General features: G+C 40.2%; 2 protein-coding genes across 6 annotated transcripts in view; one reads left to right on the top strand and one right to left on the bottom strand.

Moving 5' to 3' along the window:
* Nucleotides 1-18192, top strand: part of rsrc1 (arginine/serine-rich coiled-coil 1) — a 226724-nt gene that overhangs the window by 83212 nt on the left and 125320 nt on the right. For 3 of the 5 annotated variants that reach the window (XM_042413936.1, XM_042413939.1, XM_042413937.1), the window contains one exon: nt 15571-15784. In XM_042413936.1, coding sequence (XP_042269870.1) covers nt 15571-15784 — 214 coding nt within the window. Of the gene's footprint in view, nt 1-4657; nt 4673-12262; nt 12349-12782; nt 12911-14909; nt 15014-15570; nt 15785-18192 lie in introns of those variants that run through there. The other 2 variants (XM_042413938.1, XM_042413935.1) reach the window with 2 other exon arrangements.
* shox2 (short stature homeobox 2) lies at nt 4706-12256 on the bottom strand. Its single transcript, XM_042413941.1, has 5 exons — nt 11925-12256; nt 9864-10072; nt 7467-7524; nt 7000-7088; nt 4706-6112 (listed from the first exon to the last, which is right to left on the bottom strand). Exons 1-5 carry the CDS (start codon nt 12178-12180, stop codon nt 5819-5821), a joined length of 906 nt encoding a protein of 301 aa, XP_042269875.1. The 5' UTR covers nt 12181-12256; the 3' UTR covers nt 4706-5818.

The raw sequence follows: 18192 nt of genomic DNA, 5'->3' as shown, positions 1-18192 counted from the left end.
TTGTCTGATCTTAATAATAGTCTGCTTATGTATCCAAAATGAACTTGAACAGATGAGTGGTTCACATGAAATGTGCCCAAAATATTTCATCCAGTCATTCAGGTTTCCTAACATAAATCACCAACCTTACATCATCGTGATAAATTCAGTTTCATTGGATGCTCCCCATTAAAAGAAACTGCACCAGTATGCCAAAAGTTCAGGGCAATGTTAAATATAACATTGTTAATGTGTACCAACCCCTTAGGTCACATTCTGTTGCAACCACAATGTATTTCTTATAAACTTATGATGTGTTTGTATCCAACTACCGCATGAAAAACTGTAAGTATATCCATCATAGAGTTGTATGTTTTCTAACATCAGTAAGACGTATTGATTTTTGTACTGCACATACTCAGATTTATGGCTATGTGAAAACAACTAACAGCTTTATGAGTATAACATTTACAGTACACAGGTGATTGATGCTCATACTGAAAACCGGAGGCTATTTTCCATCTCATCTAAACTTTGCCTTGACCACACGTGTCTGTCACCAGTTCAGAGAGCATTTGAATGCAGCTGACAGATATATAAATGGTCATAAATGGTTCCCTGGACAGAATGTTGAAAAAGGGTTTAACCCCAGAATGAATGATCCTGGACCTCCCCGGATTTGCCCACATTAAAAAGACACTTGAGCATCCTGATACAAATATTGGGTGATTTGTCTGGTTTTTTGTCATCTCATGACATTTTAAAATGACATTTTGTAAACTTCAGACAGCGTGAATACAATCAATACGAGATGAGTTAGGCCTGTGTTTCCAAAAGGCTTTTTGTAATATAAGAGTCTGTGTACAAACATCTGATGACTGAAAAGCAAGTACTCGATTATACTCACACACAGATGATTGGATCTTACCAGCTTGTAAATACAGAGCGGCGTGGGCCAAATGTTTAACATTTACTGTGTGCCCCTCATCACTCTCCCTCTCTCTCTCTCTCTCTCTCTCTCTCTCTCTCTTTCTCTCTCTCTCTCTCTTTTCTCTCTCTCTCTCTCTCTCTCTCTGTCTTAGCATTACATTTTGTTCTCACACTCTTTCTCTTTGTCTCATTCTGACTTATTCTCCCAGACCACAATGCTCACATAAACCCATACACAGGGAAGAAGAAGAAAAAAAAAAAAGCACACTCACACTCACCCGCCAGTGCATCCACAATACACCAAAAGTCACCTTTTTTCAATGGAAACAATAAAATCCCCTCAGAGCTAGGCCCACAGGTCTCAACACATACGCTCTTGTTATGTCTTTTTCCGAGGGCAGGGAGTTATACATTATGTTATCTCCTTAATCTGCAAACCAGCTGCAACTGGAAATGAATTAATAACAAATAAAATGCACCAGTACATAAAAATGTGTAGATTGCCTGGGGCACCTAAACAGGAAACAGTGAAACAATTAGACTTCTTGTTTTGTTCTGACCTCTGTTTTGTTTTGTTCTACTTAGCTGCTGAATAGAAGGGAGCCTGAGATAGAGATGGTTGTTTTTCTGTGTCTGTAATCACCATGGTTAAGCCTCCCTGGTCATAGCAGGGGTCAAATCTGTGTGAACACCCACTTTTCATCCTACAGTGAAATGAAATACAGTATTACGGTCGAGCTCTGTGAATGCTGTAATTCTCCGCTGACTGCAACCCACACCAAGTGCTGCGGTTAGCCACCCAGGCCTATACGGCACATGCATGCGATAACAGGTAGCGATATGGCGTCCTAATTGCTGGCCTGAGTGCTATTGGAGGGAGTTTTCAGCAGGTTTCTTTTTCACTTTCTCTCCATTTGATGTCTTTGAAGTCGGTCTTTTATCTGCCGCTGCTCCTGATGGCTGTTGTCTTTGGTGCAGTGCTGTGTGCGCCCTGCTCTTTGAGCACTCCTAACATGTAACAAAGGCAAGCCCTTAGAGAGAAAAGAAGAGAAAGGGAGCTCTCGCTCTCTCTCTCTCTCTCACATACTTTCTCACATAAATTCATACACACACAAGCATGGATAAATACAGCACTGTGTATACAATCACATTTAGCCACAGCCATTCACATGCAAGAAAAAAAAACAAAAAAAACTCCACTGTCAGTAAAAACTGCTCTCTGTGATTGTTTAACGTGCCCTAATTTGATAAAGGGCCAAGTGCGGGAAATGAGAGAGTGGTGTATTTGTCTCAGGGGTTGTAGTGGGGTAAATATAGCAACAAGACAGCACCAGTTGATATGAAAGATTCCATGGTGTGGAGTGCTGTTGTGACTCACTGAGCTATGATGCTATGCTGCGTGTAGGAGTGTGTGTTTGCTCACATGCATTTGGATTCATACATGTCCAGTGTTGTTTTCATTCATTTGATGAACACTTGATTATAACTGGCCCACTCTGGACTCCTCCAACTCAGTGTACAGTGATCCATTACAATAGAGAGAGAGAGAGAGAGAAAGTGAGAGTGAGTATAAATTGAGGAGGGAGAAGGGGGAGGGAAAGTAGGGAGCGAGCGTGAGAAGGGAGAGACAGTGAGAAGAAGCCAGAGAGGGCCTAGGCTGGCTCCCGGCTGGCTGTTTGGGGGTTTGTGTCTTAAGAGTGTGTTGAGAGGAGAGTGAGAGCGCCGGTCGTCTCCATGTCTAATCAGGAGAACACTTGTGTGTCCCCGTCTCATTGTCTCCTGGGCCCCTCAGAGCGGAGGCCCTCCACTCCTGCACTACACCTCTGGACATGTTGATAGCTGTCGGTGCACTCCACAACGGCAGCCTCACGCTTCACACAGGAATCAAGACTCTGGACTGTAAAGTTGCGGCGAAGGGAGGAAAATATTTAAGAATCTGTTGTGGGAAACTGCAAAAACAGCGATGTTAGAGATTGTGTCAAATGCATGGACTCAACTTGGGTTGATAAGTCCTTCAGGTGACGATAAATAATATTGGAAATTAATTATCTCTTCAAAAAATTCAACTATAACAGGAATGTCCTTGTGGAGGCCTACTCAAGAATGAGTATAATGACACTATATTATTTATTGCATAACATTTAAATCAGTTTTTTATGCCAAAAGAAGATTTTTCATGCCTTTAAATGAATTTTGATGCCTTAAGCCCAACTTTTTCTACATGAAATAACTACATGTGTATCGTAAATGATATCTGAACATATGATATAAATGGTTTAACCACTGTGAAGACCTCACTCTGTGGTCAGTAGGCTACAAGTAACAACACAACTGGTCACATAGTACATTAGAGCCTTTCCTGATAGGGACAGTGGCAGGACACATGCGCGCCTCCGACCCCCCCCCCCCCCCCTTCAGTGTTTCTCCATGGCAGGGCAGCAGTGCGCGTCTCCGCCTCAGCAGTTTCCCAGTTCCGTCTCCTCCATTACTGGCGAGGCTCAGAATCAATAATTCAATAGTTTTGGCGTCTAAATCCTGCCCCAAACGGCAAGATACACAAACACTCCAGACTCTAGTGCAGACTCTGTAAGATCAGTATTAATTAATAGCTAAAGACATTGTGTTTTTTGTGTGGAAATATCGGAAGGGTAATGCGATCTGGATTCCTATAATTATAGGCTCCCGTGTCAGGTGTTTATTAAATGTTCAATACGAGGCGGTTAAGATGTCAGGAAATGAATCAGGCAAATTTGTAAGTCAAGTGAGGCAGGCGTTAATAAATCTTTTTACAAAGACCTTGGCTTTTGTTTTACTTTGTGACCTGCCTGTATATTTGCATGCATTATGCCAAACTTTAGGGCACATAAACAGCAGCAGTCAGAGTGCAGATGGGCAGGAGGCCAGTTTCAAGGCAGGATGATTCACGACTGGCTTTACACTAAATACCATATTAACCTATTTTACTTCATGTAGAAATGCTTGACAGTTATTTTAGCACGAAGCAGTATTTCAAATTTTGCAATAAAATGCAAGTTTTGCAATGTGCCAGATGCATTATTGATTTATACAAAAAATATGTATAAACTACAGGCTGCTGACATCGACAAACAGACTAAATTAAGATTTCAACTTTTTTATATAGTTATTAGGCCGTTGGGGTTGGCAGGATTTAATTACTGCAGGAATAAAAATTGTCCAATCTAAATCCTATTGAGGGGGGTGGGGGGTGGGGAGTCATATTATTGTGTGCTTTTCAAGTGCTTCAGTGCTGCAAAACTTTATCTTTGAGCCAGTGGACGGCCCCCGTCTCTTTATCCTTTATCTTCCTGTTTTTCTAGCTTGTACTGGAAATTACCAGTCCTCCTCTCCAAACGCTCCATAACCAAACTATGAATAATGCATCGGTTTGGCATGGGAGCAGCAACAGACACCCTTGTTCCTGACTAAACGGGCCTGTCATAACTGTGACGTTATCAAAAGACCTATAGCTACAGGCATGAATTATTAAAAAATCTATTGCCCTCAAAGGTTTAACGGCAATAATAATAATAATAAAAATAATAACATTGACAATTTGTTGTGTTAAAGGCCAATTAAGATTGTAAAAATAATGTCAACTCGTTAAAGAAACTTTAGTTAATTTATTATAGGAACGAAAAACATTTTGTTTAGGTGGATTCACGTTTCACATGTGATGGAAAAAAGTAAAACAATTTCATGAATATTCTTTTTTTTCTTTTTTTTTTAGAAACCCGTGCCTCAGGTAAGTTCACTTTCACTGTTATAAAAACATCAAAATTACATACAGAAAGCACATGATTTTTTTAATACACGGAAATAAAGTAGAATACAAAATGAACAAATTCCCCACAAGGCATTCATAAAGCCACTAAATAATAAAAATAATGCATGTTTCTTGTGTATAAACATATTTTACACGTGCCCGTACCGGTTTGCATACAGTCCTCGTGTTACTGTCATTTGTTCACTGTGGTTAAGATGGCATCATATGTGACATAATGCTCTCCTTTAAAAGGGGACAAATCACCACCTCGCAAATACTAGATCGGGTTATCCTGAAAAAAGAGTTCAGCATACACATATATTATAATCTCACATTTCTGGTGTGTGTGTCGCCCAGTTTCACCTTTACCAGAGGAGGTCCAAACAAGGTCAAATAGGCCAAACATTCAAGTGAGAGTTGCCCTTCCTCAGAGAGAGGGGAGGGGGGGGAGGAAAGAGGGAGGAGAAGGGGGAGAGATGGCTCACATCACGTCATCCGTGAAGACAAACTCATGCAAACACTGCTGAGGCATTTTGGATTTTGGACAAGAAACAGAAAAAGGAGAAACACTTGGAATATTGTCCCTTTTTTGTCTCTATTTTGTCAAAGAATTCCCGCTCTGTCCTTTTACAGAGAAAGTGTTTTTGAAATATAACGAGGCCAGCCTCTATATTGGTTCAAAATGAAATCATAACAATAATAATATAATATTAAAACAGAACAAAACAACTGCAGAATGGTTCGCCTTGTTTGACAAAGTATCGACCGTCCCAGCTGCATCCTCCTGCTCCTCCTCCTCCTCCTCCTCAGCCTTGTGGCTGCACTGAAGGATCCTGCGTAGCCTTGCTATCCATCCCAAACGCCTCTTTTTGGCGTCCATAGGCTATCACGTCACAGTCTTTTTTTTCATTGTCTTTTCTTTATCTCATAAATAGCCTATATTTTATAGTTATACTCGTCGTCCTTCATTTAAAAAAGAAAACATAAATATCGTCCTTGGATAATTTTTTCTCACTTTGTCCTTGGGTTTTTTCCACTTTGTAAGCGTTTATGTTCAGTGTCTCTCAGTTGCGACGGCGCGCCACATACTGCGCGCGCGACTCGTGTCCACGTGTCTCCCTGGCGTCACAGTCCCAGCGCGGCCGTGTGCTTTTTGGCCTTCAGTCTCAGGTCGGCGATGCTGGAGTTCTTGCTGGTGTTCTTGGCGGCGGCGGCGGCGGCCACAACGGAGGCCGCGGAGGCGGATTCGGCCGCGAGCGTCGCCAGGGGCAACCCGAAAGGCGGCGCGGGGAACATCATGTAGGGCGCGTGCGCCGCCAGGTGAGAGTGCAGGTGATGCTGAGCGTGGGCCACGGCGCTGTCCAGCTGCAGTTGCGCCTGCACCTGAAAGGAGAAGGGCGGCACGTTGCAATGACTGTCCTACGGGACGGGACGCACGGATGGGGAGAAAAGGGGGAGAACATGCGTTAACTTTGTCTGAAGGGTAATTTCACTAGTGAGACTGTTGTAGATGAAGTGGTTCAACTATTAATTATACACTTCTGGGAAGTGACAGGGTGGCCTAGTGGTTACAGAGGCCTTCCTACAGCCGAATTCCAGGGTTCAAATACCCCAGCTTTTCTATTTAAAGTGTCACTGAACAATTTCACTGGCTGGCGTGTTGGTTACTGGAACTGTTGTGGATCAGAAGTCAAATTTGAGTTTTCATTTGGACATCAATAGCATAAAATTTCACTTCAAACTTCCATTGCCTTTGGGAGTCTTGGACCTTTGCCTATAATACAAAGCCAGACCATGCCAGTGGTGCTCAAAGTGAGTGGACTTCACTAAAATTAAATGCAACATTATGCACATTAATTACTTTTCTATCCAGGCTATCACCACTGTACTGTTCCCCACATACAGGCGCACAATTCGCTACTATTCCACCAACAACAAATTAATCTTATAATCAATATCAGACGATATTATTGCATGTGAGTTTGATAGAGGTAAGAAAACGTCCATTAACTCCTGCTCCGCTATTTACAACCATTAAAGCAGCAGGCCTACTAATAGATTTGCTTGCTCCAGTGAAGAAGAAGAAAAAAAGCAAACGATCCATAGAACAATAGAGGGAATTTTCCAATTAGGCTCTACAGGCCTCGCTGTGTTGGCACAGTGTTTTTGTCAGTGTGGTAATAAGAGTTTAGTTACCCCCTACATTGGAACTGGAGTCTCTGCATAGCACTCGGGCAGAGCCTGTGCCAAGACGGCAGTCCGGGGATTGGTCTGGTTTTAAGACTAGACGCTTCAAAGTAACTTGCCTGTTGGAATGGCATCCGTAAAGCCCCCACGTTGACATATGGCGCTACACGACAAGCTTCAAACTGATTCGCTGCTCCAATCAGGACTCCTAAAAAGAAGAAGAGGAGGAGGAGGAGGAGGAGGAGGGAAAAAAAACAGATGATAGCCTAATTGTGAGGAGAATATTCAAAACCACAAAGAGTAAACTTGTAGGACTGAATAACGAGCAGTAAGCTGATTTGTCGAAGTAAACTTTAATAACATCCAAGATAAACACTCACTAAAGAAATCACAGTGCTTTTGATGGCATAATTAACTGAAAATTAGACGACCTGAATTGTAACAGTGTGTTAAGATGACGGAGGTTGCATGCCTTTGAGCGTGTAGTTGCCTCAGAATAGAATAGAATAGAACAGAATAGAATAGAATAGAGTAGAAATAAGCCTACAGTTTTGTTTTCATGCTTGCATGCAGGATAAAAGCGTACCTTTATGTAACTGGTTCTCCTGCTTTCTGCACTTGGCTCTTCTATTTTGGAACCAAACCTGCAGGGACAGAAATTAATTAGAGACCTACTGATTGGCAGCTGCTTGTGAGGCCATGTGTAATTCCTCTCAAAGTGACAACAACCGCAGAAAAACAATATCCCCGAGGAGCACTGAAATATTAATGACACTGCTTAACCCCAGATTTTAATTATTACATTTAGTCTACAACAAGGGAGAGTGGGGGGTTGGAGCAGAGAGACAGTGGAGCAAAAAAAGGGATTAAAATCTTATTGGGGGAATAGAAACACCCTTGTTGGAAATTGTGCAGGACTATTGGACTATAATAAATAACCTTGTCAGCGTTGGTTTCATCTTTCTATAGATTAGTGTCCCCGAAGAGTTGAATGGACTCTCAGATATCGAATAGCAGCATTAGGGTTTTGGACATCAGAGCAAGGCGATCTGAGAGCATCTCCCTCTTTCTCTTTCCATCTCCCTCTCATTAAATGACCGCTGAAATTAATTACCCTTATCTGCAGAAAATCCATGTCAGTGAAACGCTTAAATGGCTCGCAGTTTTGTCTAATCACCGCCATAACACGCACTTGCACAAAACCCCGCTTCAAAGACATGCTGCACTTCTCTTTTTCCTTCTGTTGAAATCGACAAGCGTCAATTTCAGAGAACCCGCCTTGGAACACAGATTAAACGATTTATTCTACTATGATAATCTGCTTTGAATCTCCCAGACAAAGCTCGGGATAAATTAGCCCACAATACAACACGTCAATCTGCAATCATCCCTTACATTATGTCCATACATAGGCTGCACAGTGAAAGCATGATTGAAATATTATATTGATTTGGCTGTCAGCTGGCTTCATTTATTGACCACAGTGTATGTCAATCGGAAATCCTTTTGTGCACGCTTCAGGTATAATTTATCGCGATGATAAAAGCAAATTGCTCTGCTGTTATTGATTGAGGCGGAATTAAAAAAACTAAAATAAATGTGTGGTCTGCGGATGCAACCGGTCAGATATAATGTTCTAACAGAGAGAGGGGGAGAGAGAGAGCTGTTCTTGATTTGGATAGAAAATAATACATAATTTATGCAAATCCCCGAGCTGTGCTCCTTGTTCGGGACACAATACGCCTTATTGGTGAGATTCCAGTTCAGGCCGGGAGAGCCTTGCAAAAAAGCTGGCTTTAACTTTTTTTTTTTCTGGGGGGGCTGTAGGGTGAGTTTGGGATCTTTTGGGCCCCTTTTTATGATTTTTTTTTCTTTCCAGAAAGACCGCCATATTCAATATGGAGACACATGCTTCGTCCTCCCCTGAGCCGGGGCACACGGGATAAAAGAGTCTGGAATAAGATATTATAGGGTTTTGATAAATCAGATGAGATGAGTTGTCTATATATGTTCATTGTCCCCTGCTCCCGTTACACAAGACATGTCTGAGCCCCCCACCCCATCCCACCCTCCCTGACTGACTGACTGACTGACTGAGACCTTTCTGCGCAGATGGTCTTTACCCCTGAAAAACGACAGCAGCACTGACAGACAGGGCCTTGGTAACATACACCCAGGAACTCAAGGCAAATATTTGTATGCTTATTTGTCGCGGTGGATTTGGGCAACAAAGATTTAAACGAGTCTCGTGACACAGATAAAACAGGGCCTAATTGAGACCATTAACATAGGCTACATTAAATCATCAAAACATGCTGTGAAAAAAAATAAGAATAAAAATAACAGAAACTACAATTTGACGGTGAACTTGTACTTCAATAAAATCGTTTTTAGATGAATTAGAACTTTTTAAACACATCACAGCCACAGGGTTTCTCTGAACCTTTTCACACATGTACACGCATGGCCTCCTGAGGTCCAGCACAGGTAAGTGTTTATCTGCATGTGCACCTTTAACTTCTATTCAAATTCTATTCAAAATATTGCCATCTTCAAACAGTATTTATGGATAATATCAAGCTCATTATAACAAAAATCAATTAAAATATTATGAAAATATTTCCTGTGCATTTCCTATTATTATTATTATTATTATTATTATTATTATTATTATTATTATTATTATTATTATTATTATTTCAATTTTAGCATTTGGGTCACCCTCTCATCCACTGTTTTTGAGGACAGAACATAACATGACGGTGGAATTATGAGTGAATATGTGTTTATGACAATAAGATGGCAATAAGAGTGATTATTCATTTTTATATTTATCATTGTACATTTAAATTGAAGACAGGGTCCAGACGGGTAACTTAATATAACCAAATATGTCTTCTATGCTGCTCCACTTTCTATTATTATTATCGCTAGTAGTAGTATGTTTTTTTTCCCCCCTAATTCCGGTTTTGGATGTCCCCACCTGCACTCGGGCCTCCGACAGTCCCAGTCGCTGGCTGAGCTCCTCCCGCATGAAGGCGTCCGGGTAGTGGGTCTCGTCGAAGAGCCGCTCCAGCTCGTTGAGCTGCTCTAACGTGAAGTTAGTCCGACTTCTTCTCTGTTTGATTTTAGTCTGTGACTCGTCCTCGATAGGCTTCGAGTCCTCTTTCCTTTCTTTCACGTCCGTGTTGCCTGCGTTTCAGACGAGAAAAACATCAACATCAGTTTTGTACTGTGACCTCCAGTCCATGATTATTAGTACTGGCCTTCATCCTCACATATTCAATAAGCTTTCAATAGGTTTTTACTACTTAGGCTTAATTCTTAGAGCCTACATCTCATATAACTTAAAACATATTTTGATGGGTTCTTTCCATACAGTAAAAATAAACCAGACAAAGTGTGCAAACTCTGTAGCTCACATTAAATGCTAGAAGAGCTGAAATAATGTGCACTACAGCTATGATTATGGCTACTAAAAATACAAACACACACACGCCTACACAAGAAAGGGAGAAATTAATATCGACCTAGACAAAATTGAAGCCTATCATTGAGTGATAAGAAAGAAAGACATGCCCTTCCAACCCTCAAATATCACACAGCTATCAGACCTCGGATGTTTTGTAGAGCTACATAAAGCTCTTTAATTATTAAGTGCTTATAAATATGCAACGCTTTGCCCACTGTTGGATGTCTGATACATGCTTGTCGCAGTTCCGTTTTGAACCACGCTGCCCATGACGACCAGATGTCATTTTTACAAGCCCACACAGCTTTAAGACGACCTGTCCTATGTGTTGTCATATTTTAGCCAGGTCTGTTTTTTGTTTTTTTTTTAATAATGTTAGGGATGCACAGGACAGCTAAACGTCCAGCTTCATTTTTCTTAAAATGTGGAAAAATAAAATAATTTGGAATGGGTATGTATGATAGCATCAAACACAAAAAACAACTATTGTTATTTAATTTAAAATTTCCTGGTTAAAGTATTAATTCATGCTTCCGCAAATCCCTTAATTTCTTTCTTCTTTTTTTTTGAATTGCTATTAGTTTCGTCATTACATTGAATTAAAACGCCTGGATCACTGAGGACAGCCAAGGAAAAACAGTCCTGCACTGCCTATTAGGCATGTATAATATGTGCTCATCAGATTTGTATTCAGCCCATCCACTATTGCACCCGATGATGTGCTTTCACACCTAAAAACACACATGTATCCAGTATAATATCCAGGCTACAAAAAATGTCAGGAGCTGCTTTCCAGCTCTCATGTGCAGTGATGCCAGCTGTTTATTACGATCGCTTTTCGTTAAACATTATTATTTTTTTTAAAAAGATTACTGAGATAGCCATTAACAGCTTCTTGAATGAAAATAAGCCACAGCTAAATTGTTATTTAAGCTTCAAATCAAGCCTAATAACATTTTTTTTCAATTAAAACTTCAGGTAAATCAAGGGCCACAACGCTCCTACAACACTTTTATAACTTTGTCATATAAAACATGTAAGAGATTGGACTAATCAATCATATTATAGAAGATATTAGTGTGCCACAGTAGGCCTTGTTGTTTATCATACTTCTGGGCTATGTAGGCCCTTTCTGATGCTCTGGATCAATGAATTGAAACTTTTAAAATGTGCCACAACGAGACGTTATTAGGCTGCAAGCATCTATTAGAATAGAAATGTTTTGAGCTGTAATGTTTGGTATAAGGAGGACGATTTTGACCGTGCATAAGGGAAACAACTATCATGAACAAAAATAAATGATACTTTTAGAAAGCATCAGTTCATTATTTACTCTCTTACAGAGCTTTATCCTCCTGTAACTTACACCTAGATGGATACAAACGGGCTATTAAAATGTGGAGAGAGTCATCATCAGTCAAATTAAAGATGTTTTAACTCTGTTTCGCAAATTAAAGCGATCAGTGAATGAGGTTTGATCACTCCTGGACTCTATTGCTACTCTTTTAGTCTATCTATCCTCAAGACAAGCCTGTTTATAGACTGTGTGTACAGCAGAACATGCACTCCTACCGTCAATGAGTTTGGGGCTCCCGGCGTCCCTGATTCTTTCCGGGCCGAGCATGTCCGTTTCCCTGCCCGGCGAGAGCGCAACGTTCCGGGTTGCTGCGGCCGCCTCTTCTCGGCTTCCCGGCTCCGCGGATAAACCCTCCCTGCTCCCTGCTCGCGTCGACCCGGTCTCCAACACCTCCCTGTAGGTTATCACTTCCTTCTTCTCCTTCACTTTTTGATCGAAAGACTTAGACACGAAAGCGGTGAGCTCTTCCATCACTGCCTTCTCTCCTCTTAAAAAAAAAACACACACACACACACACCTCTCACACACACTCTCTCCCTTTGCTCCACGACAGCTTAAGACATCAATGGTGTGGCTCGTTTTAAAGTCGACCCCTTGAAAATGATACGAGAGTGATGCTGCCAACTCTGGAAGAAGAAGGTAAAAAATATATAAAGATATATCTTCTCAGCCAATTCCTCCTCCTTTGGTAGCGGAGTTGGGAACCTGCTGGTGATCCTCTATTGAAGTCACAGTATTTATACTTTGCGGCGCCTTGCCCCCTTGATCCGTGCAAATTACCTCCCCTCAGGATGCCGGGATGAGCCCCCCTTCCCCTTCACTGATACGAGAGAGAGAGAGAGAGGAGAGGAGTAAAAAAACATTAAGCAGCGCCGCCGCTATTGGCCATTAATCCGAGATTGACAAGAAGGACTAATTAATTTAATTAAGCGCTCATTCGCTGCTATTGTCCTGAGTTAGTTTTTTAAACACCCGGGAGAATGTCATGGATCTCTCTCTCTCTCTCTCTCTCTCTCTCTCTCTCTCTCTCTCTCTCTCTCTCTCTCTCTCTCTCTCTCTCTCTCTCTCTGCAGGGGTGTGGCTTAAAAAAAATCTGAAAATGACAAGAGAGAGGGAAGCACATGGATGAGGAGTCCTTCCTCAGTATATCTCTGTGATCTGGGGAGGAAATAAGACACAACGATGACACGGAGAAAAAGAGGTAAAAGCGGACCAGCTGGGATGCCGAGAGGAGCAAGCACTCATACAAGCAGCTTTAGAGGGAGGCTCAAGTCAACATATTTGGCTTCAACCCCCAGTTGCATACAGTTGGCTGTAGGCCTGGTCAGTTTATACCCAAGTTTTCGGCGTGTTTCTGTGTTTGTCGCTTTTGATTTGAACTGGAATATCACAGCAAAAATAAAAAAAAAGATTAAGAAATTATAATAATAATTTTTAAAAAAGTGTCAATGTGATGAAAAAAATTGAAGCAATTTGCAGCAGCCATAACTTTTTCTTCCAATAATAATAAAAAATCATTTTTTGTTATTATTATTATTATTGTTATTATTATTATTATTGTTATTATTATTATTATTATTAGTAGTAGTAGTAATAGTAGTAGTAGTAGTAGTAGTAGTAGTAGTGATAGTAGTAGTTGTAGCCTACTTGTAGTATTAATATTATAGCTGTTTTTGCACATGCATGACAATAGGATATTAAAATGAAATAAAACATATGAATAGACAGAAGCCTGACAAGAATGTTTTGAGAACCCTGCAGACAAATTATTCACTACTTCTACGCTATCTAGCGTTGGTTTATGTTTCTAATCAGCAATTATGTATTTTAATATTGATTCTCAGTGGACTTTTTTTTTTAAGCCATTAGGATGTTAAATAGCAGCTAAACGTTTAATTATAGTGCCTCTTGCGATGCGTTGCCATTGGGCTCACTAATTAACGTTTTCAACTCGCTCTTTTTTCCCGCTGAAATCATCGCCTATATGTGCAAAAATAAATAAACAATAGTTCACTTGCGGTGAAGGTAAGTGAATGCCGCGGAGAGATAGCAATTAAGTGAGGACAGAAGGCAACACATATATATATATTTATAGCCAGACAAGAAACAAGATACGGCGGGATTTTGAAAACGTCGGGATGAATTTGATGCAAAATTAAGCGTGTTTATTGATAATCTATATAAAGCCCCATTTCCACACAAGGGCTCTAACAATCCCCCTAATTAAATATTAACGGTGTTTCAGATTGAACCTTAGGCATTAATTACTATTATTTCTGCTGCATCTGAAAGCAGGATGAATTCCTAATCGCAGTGATACAGTAAGCATGCCTCAGTAAGCATTTATTTGTAGTGAAAACCCCCATTAACTTGTTCCAGCCATTCCTGTGCTCGTTGTTGATTCATTCACGCACGCATGTTGTCAGGAATACAGTGGTCGTTTCACCTATAGTCTCCCCGTGTGTTTTTGAATTTCTTGTAGTAATTCTTTATTCTAATTTACTGAAAATTGTTTAGATGCTCCATCTGACCTCCACGGTCTGTAATACAATATCATCTGAGAGGATGAGCACATGCAAATCATCATTGACAGACCTACAACTCTCACACGTATTTACTTATGTTACGATTCTTGGTGTATGTCATATTGTCAGATCCAAAAAAATGAGTCGCCCAAACTGTTGATATACATGAATAAACATTATGCTTATTGATTTGGAATATTTGAAATTAAGTGGAGACTGGAAAAGGCATAGGCAACATAACTTTTAAAGATGACGAGTGAAAAAAACAAGCTGTTGCTCCATTAATTGTACCCATGTTTGTGGATTTATGAAAGTGTCAAAAATGGCCACACTGGACGAAGCATAATCTTAAAATGTTCAATTTTGACAAAGCTTCTTATCCTTAAACACATCTGTTGTGAGATAACACAAATATAATTCTTAGTTTTTTACTCGTTTAATAAAGATGCAATCTTATATCTTGCAGATCGCGTACAAATAAAATATATTTAAGGCTTAGCTATATATTAATGTTGGTTTATCTTCATATTAATTGTTAAATTAACTGTGCTAAAAACGTGGCTAAATGAGTTCTGCAGAATTTTTAGGTTGCACTAAACTAGGAGATATAATTTATGATAAATCATCAGAAACAATAATATTACCGGAGAACAGTCACACTATCGATTGCTCTGTGTTTGATTCTGTTGTCTGGATTCGATCGATGCTTCCCGGTTTGACGAGTAGAGTCTTCCTGTGCAGTGCATGGTTGTTGTGTGAAGCCCAACAACGATTTAAAGGTGAGGAGCGGGATTTTCCATTTTAAGACAATTTATGCTTTTCTTTCAACGTTTTGGGCTATCATGTAATGTACGCAGTCTACAATGTGAGACATGTTTACTGTTAAGCAGCTAAAAGGCTTTAGTCAAATAAAGAACTACAGCATAACGTTAATTCAGTTAGCACAGCTAGCTTGCTAACTAGCCTCCACAAAAACGTACTTTTTTGTTTATCTCTTTTATAATGGCGGCATGTGCGACAGCATTGTTTTCACAGGAGTTATGGTGTTTAAAATTACACAAGTGTCTTTCCTTCATGTAGTTGCGCTGCTACGCTACATGATGTATTAGCTGGCTAACGTTACACATTCAAATCCATTTCCAGACTTCTGTGGTCAGAGAAGCCACATTAATACAACCGTGTTTGTATGAAAAATGTAGAAAAATGTACTGTTGGCTTTCTTAACTTGTTGTCTATGTTCACCTCGATTCTCGAGGTTTAGTCGTGTGTCAAAATGTCGCTGTAAGTTGTCAAGAGAAACATTTGCTTATCAGTAACCACTCTTATGTTTTCTCAGCTGACAGTCAGCCAGCCAGCATGGGTCGGCGCTCGTCTGACAGTGACGATGACAGTCGGAGCAGGAGGAAGAAAAAACAGCGTCGCCGTTCATCCTCCTCTTCCTCCTCCTCGTCCTCATCCTCCGGTAGTAGGGTGACCAGCAGCCGGAGCCGCAGGTCCAGTCGCCGGAGCCGTTCACGATCCAGAGACAGGGACAGAGAGAGGGACAGGAGGTGAGGCTGCACAAGATCTGATAAGATAAGACTTTAATGATACCCAGAGGGGAAATTCGCATGTTACAGCAGTGCAGGAAACAAGGAAAACAGATAAGAACTAGGAGTAATAAATACAAAAAAATAAAAAAAAATCAAGTAAATGGAATTCAGTCTATATATATTATAAACATTATACTCATTACAATATTTGTGGGATGTAAATAGAAAAGTTGTGCAAAATATGTGCAGAAGTAATGGTTCTGGTAGATGTAGCTATAGATATACAGTGTATGTATGTTAGATAGGTGAGGTAATAAATACAAAATGAATTAAATATGCAGTAGTGTTACATACATATCTCACTCACCTAAATGAGAGAGTGTGCCCAAACCTCCAACCAGCATCATATATACACATCCACATATGTATATACATACATATATACACGCTTATACTGTACATACATATACATAGGATGGAGGAGTGTATAGGGTGGGATGGAGATGGTGGTGGTGGGCCTTCACAGCTGTCTAAATTGTATCCTTCCTAATAAGAGGTAGCAGGGTGAAGCAGTAGCTCTTTATCCTGCTGAAGTGTCCCTGAGCAAGACACTGGATGTTTTTCACCTCTAGGGGCACTGCTCTGGTTGTTGATGCTGCACCTTGACCTACCTATGGAGGAGAGGATGTGAGAATTGCTATGGGGGCCCAGGTCTATCTATCTTAAATGGCAGTGGCAGAAGTGAAGCAGAGGTTGGAAATGTTGTTGGAGCTTTCTTGTCTTCTCCTGCAGCCTTGTGATGGTACCTGTGGATTGCTTCCTTTCTAAAACTTTGGAGACTTATAAATATGGCTTCTGTATTTATGGAGATCTAACACAAACCATCTAACTTACAAGCTACGCCAATTTAACAATAGTTTTCATTCCAAGAGTCTGATTTCTCAGCAGACTTGTCATAGTAGGAAAGGCACAGGTGTTCCTTATAACATTAAGGAAGGCTCTTATATTCAAGTGTCCCAGTAAGCCATGATGATGTGACAGTGAGCCAGTATGCTCAGCCATCATTAATTGTATTATTTACAGCTGTGCTTTTCCTACTGTGACCTGTCAAAATGTGTTGTCTTTTGTCATAAAGGCCCAGCTCTAGTCGAGTTCTCACCATGTCACTGGTCGCATCAGTCTAAACTGATACAAACTATCAGAACTAATTCTGATATGAGTTTTAAGACACATTATCAGTATTGGTCAGTTATTGAAGTAGCATTTATGAGACGTTTTTGCGTTTTCAACCTAATATATAAACACACATATTAATCTTGGGCAATGGGAAAATATTGGAGATAGTTTTTCATTGACTTTCTTTCTGATGAAAATCCATAGTAATTTAGGATAGGCATGGCTATTTAGATGGTTCATTTCGTGTCTAGTCTGTTTCAGAAAATGAATAAAATATGAGACAAAATATCACACTTTCTTATTTATCCGCTGCTGATCAAGGAGCTTCAGTAATAATCAAACATCTTTACAAGTGGTTGGACCTGGCCTCCTCCATCCACCCTCCATCCATCCATCCATCCATCTATCCATCCTTCCACAGATGCCACTGGCTGTGTGGGGCTGTTCAGACAAGGCCAGTTGATGGTAATTATTTATGAGGCTTGGTCAAGGTCCATTACTGCTGATGGGAAGTCATTGCCTGTCTGTACAAGGTGGGGCTGGGTGGGCAGTGTAAACCCCGGGACCACAGTCCCTCATCTATTAGCCAATACATTTTGATCAATTAACCAAGACCTTGTGTGTGTGTGTGTGTGTGTGTGTGTGTGTTTGAAACTAGCTCCTTTTAATATGTGTACATGAAGCAGTGCACTCACTCTATAGCATTTTCAACCTGGTAGCAAGGCAGAGAATAAGTGTGTTTGAGCGAACAAGAGATACAACTTGTTATATGTTGTATTCATGTGAAAAGGTTTCTGTATTAGTCTGCATAAACCAGCAATCCCTATTCACATTTGTTTGAGCTGTTTTTTGTTTTTCTTTTATGGCTGTCAAGTTTAATCACAATTAATTGTATGACTTTGTGTAGATAACTGCGATTAATCGCAAATCAATCACACATTTTTTTATTCTGTTCAATTTACTGTAAAGGGACATTTTTCAAGTGTTAATACTCTTATAAACATTGGAGTGGACCATATATGCTTGCTTTATGCAAATGTATGCATGTATTGTTGGAAATCAATTAACAACACAAAAGAATGACAAAGATTGTCAGAAACCCTCACAGGTACAGCATTTAGCTTTTTAAAAATATGCTCAAATCATAACTTATGGCAAACTCAAGCTCAACAGGCAACAGAATGGCACATTGGTCAGCTAAATTTTCCATTACTTCAATACTGATTAAAGATCACTCACTGGATCCCTTG

This window comes from Thunnus maccoyii, chromosome 6, assembly GCF_910596095.1.
Source record: "Thunnus maccoyii chromosome 6, fThuMac1.1, whole genome shotgun sequence".
NCBI classification, from domain to species: Eukaryota; Metazoa; Chordata; class Actinopteri; order Scombriformes; family Scombridae; genus Thunnus; species Thunnus maccoyii.
This window is presented reverse-complemented; position numbering and strand designations above follow the sequence as displayed.

Coding starts and splice junctions, on each gene's coding strand:
- shox2 (XM_042413941.1), bottom strand. CDS start 12,180: ATGGAAGAGCTCACCGCTTTCGTGTCTAAGTCTTTCGATCAAAAAGTG. Junction 7,089..7,466: donor GGAGAACCAGTTACATAAAG/GTACGCTTTTAT, acceptor TCTTCTTTTTAG/GAGTCCTGATTGGAGCAGCG. Junction 6,113..6,999: donor TACGGATGCCATTCCAACAG/GCAAGTTACTTT, acceptor CCCGTCCCGTAG/GACAGTCATTGCAACGTGCC.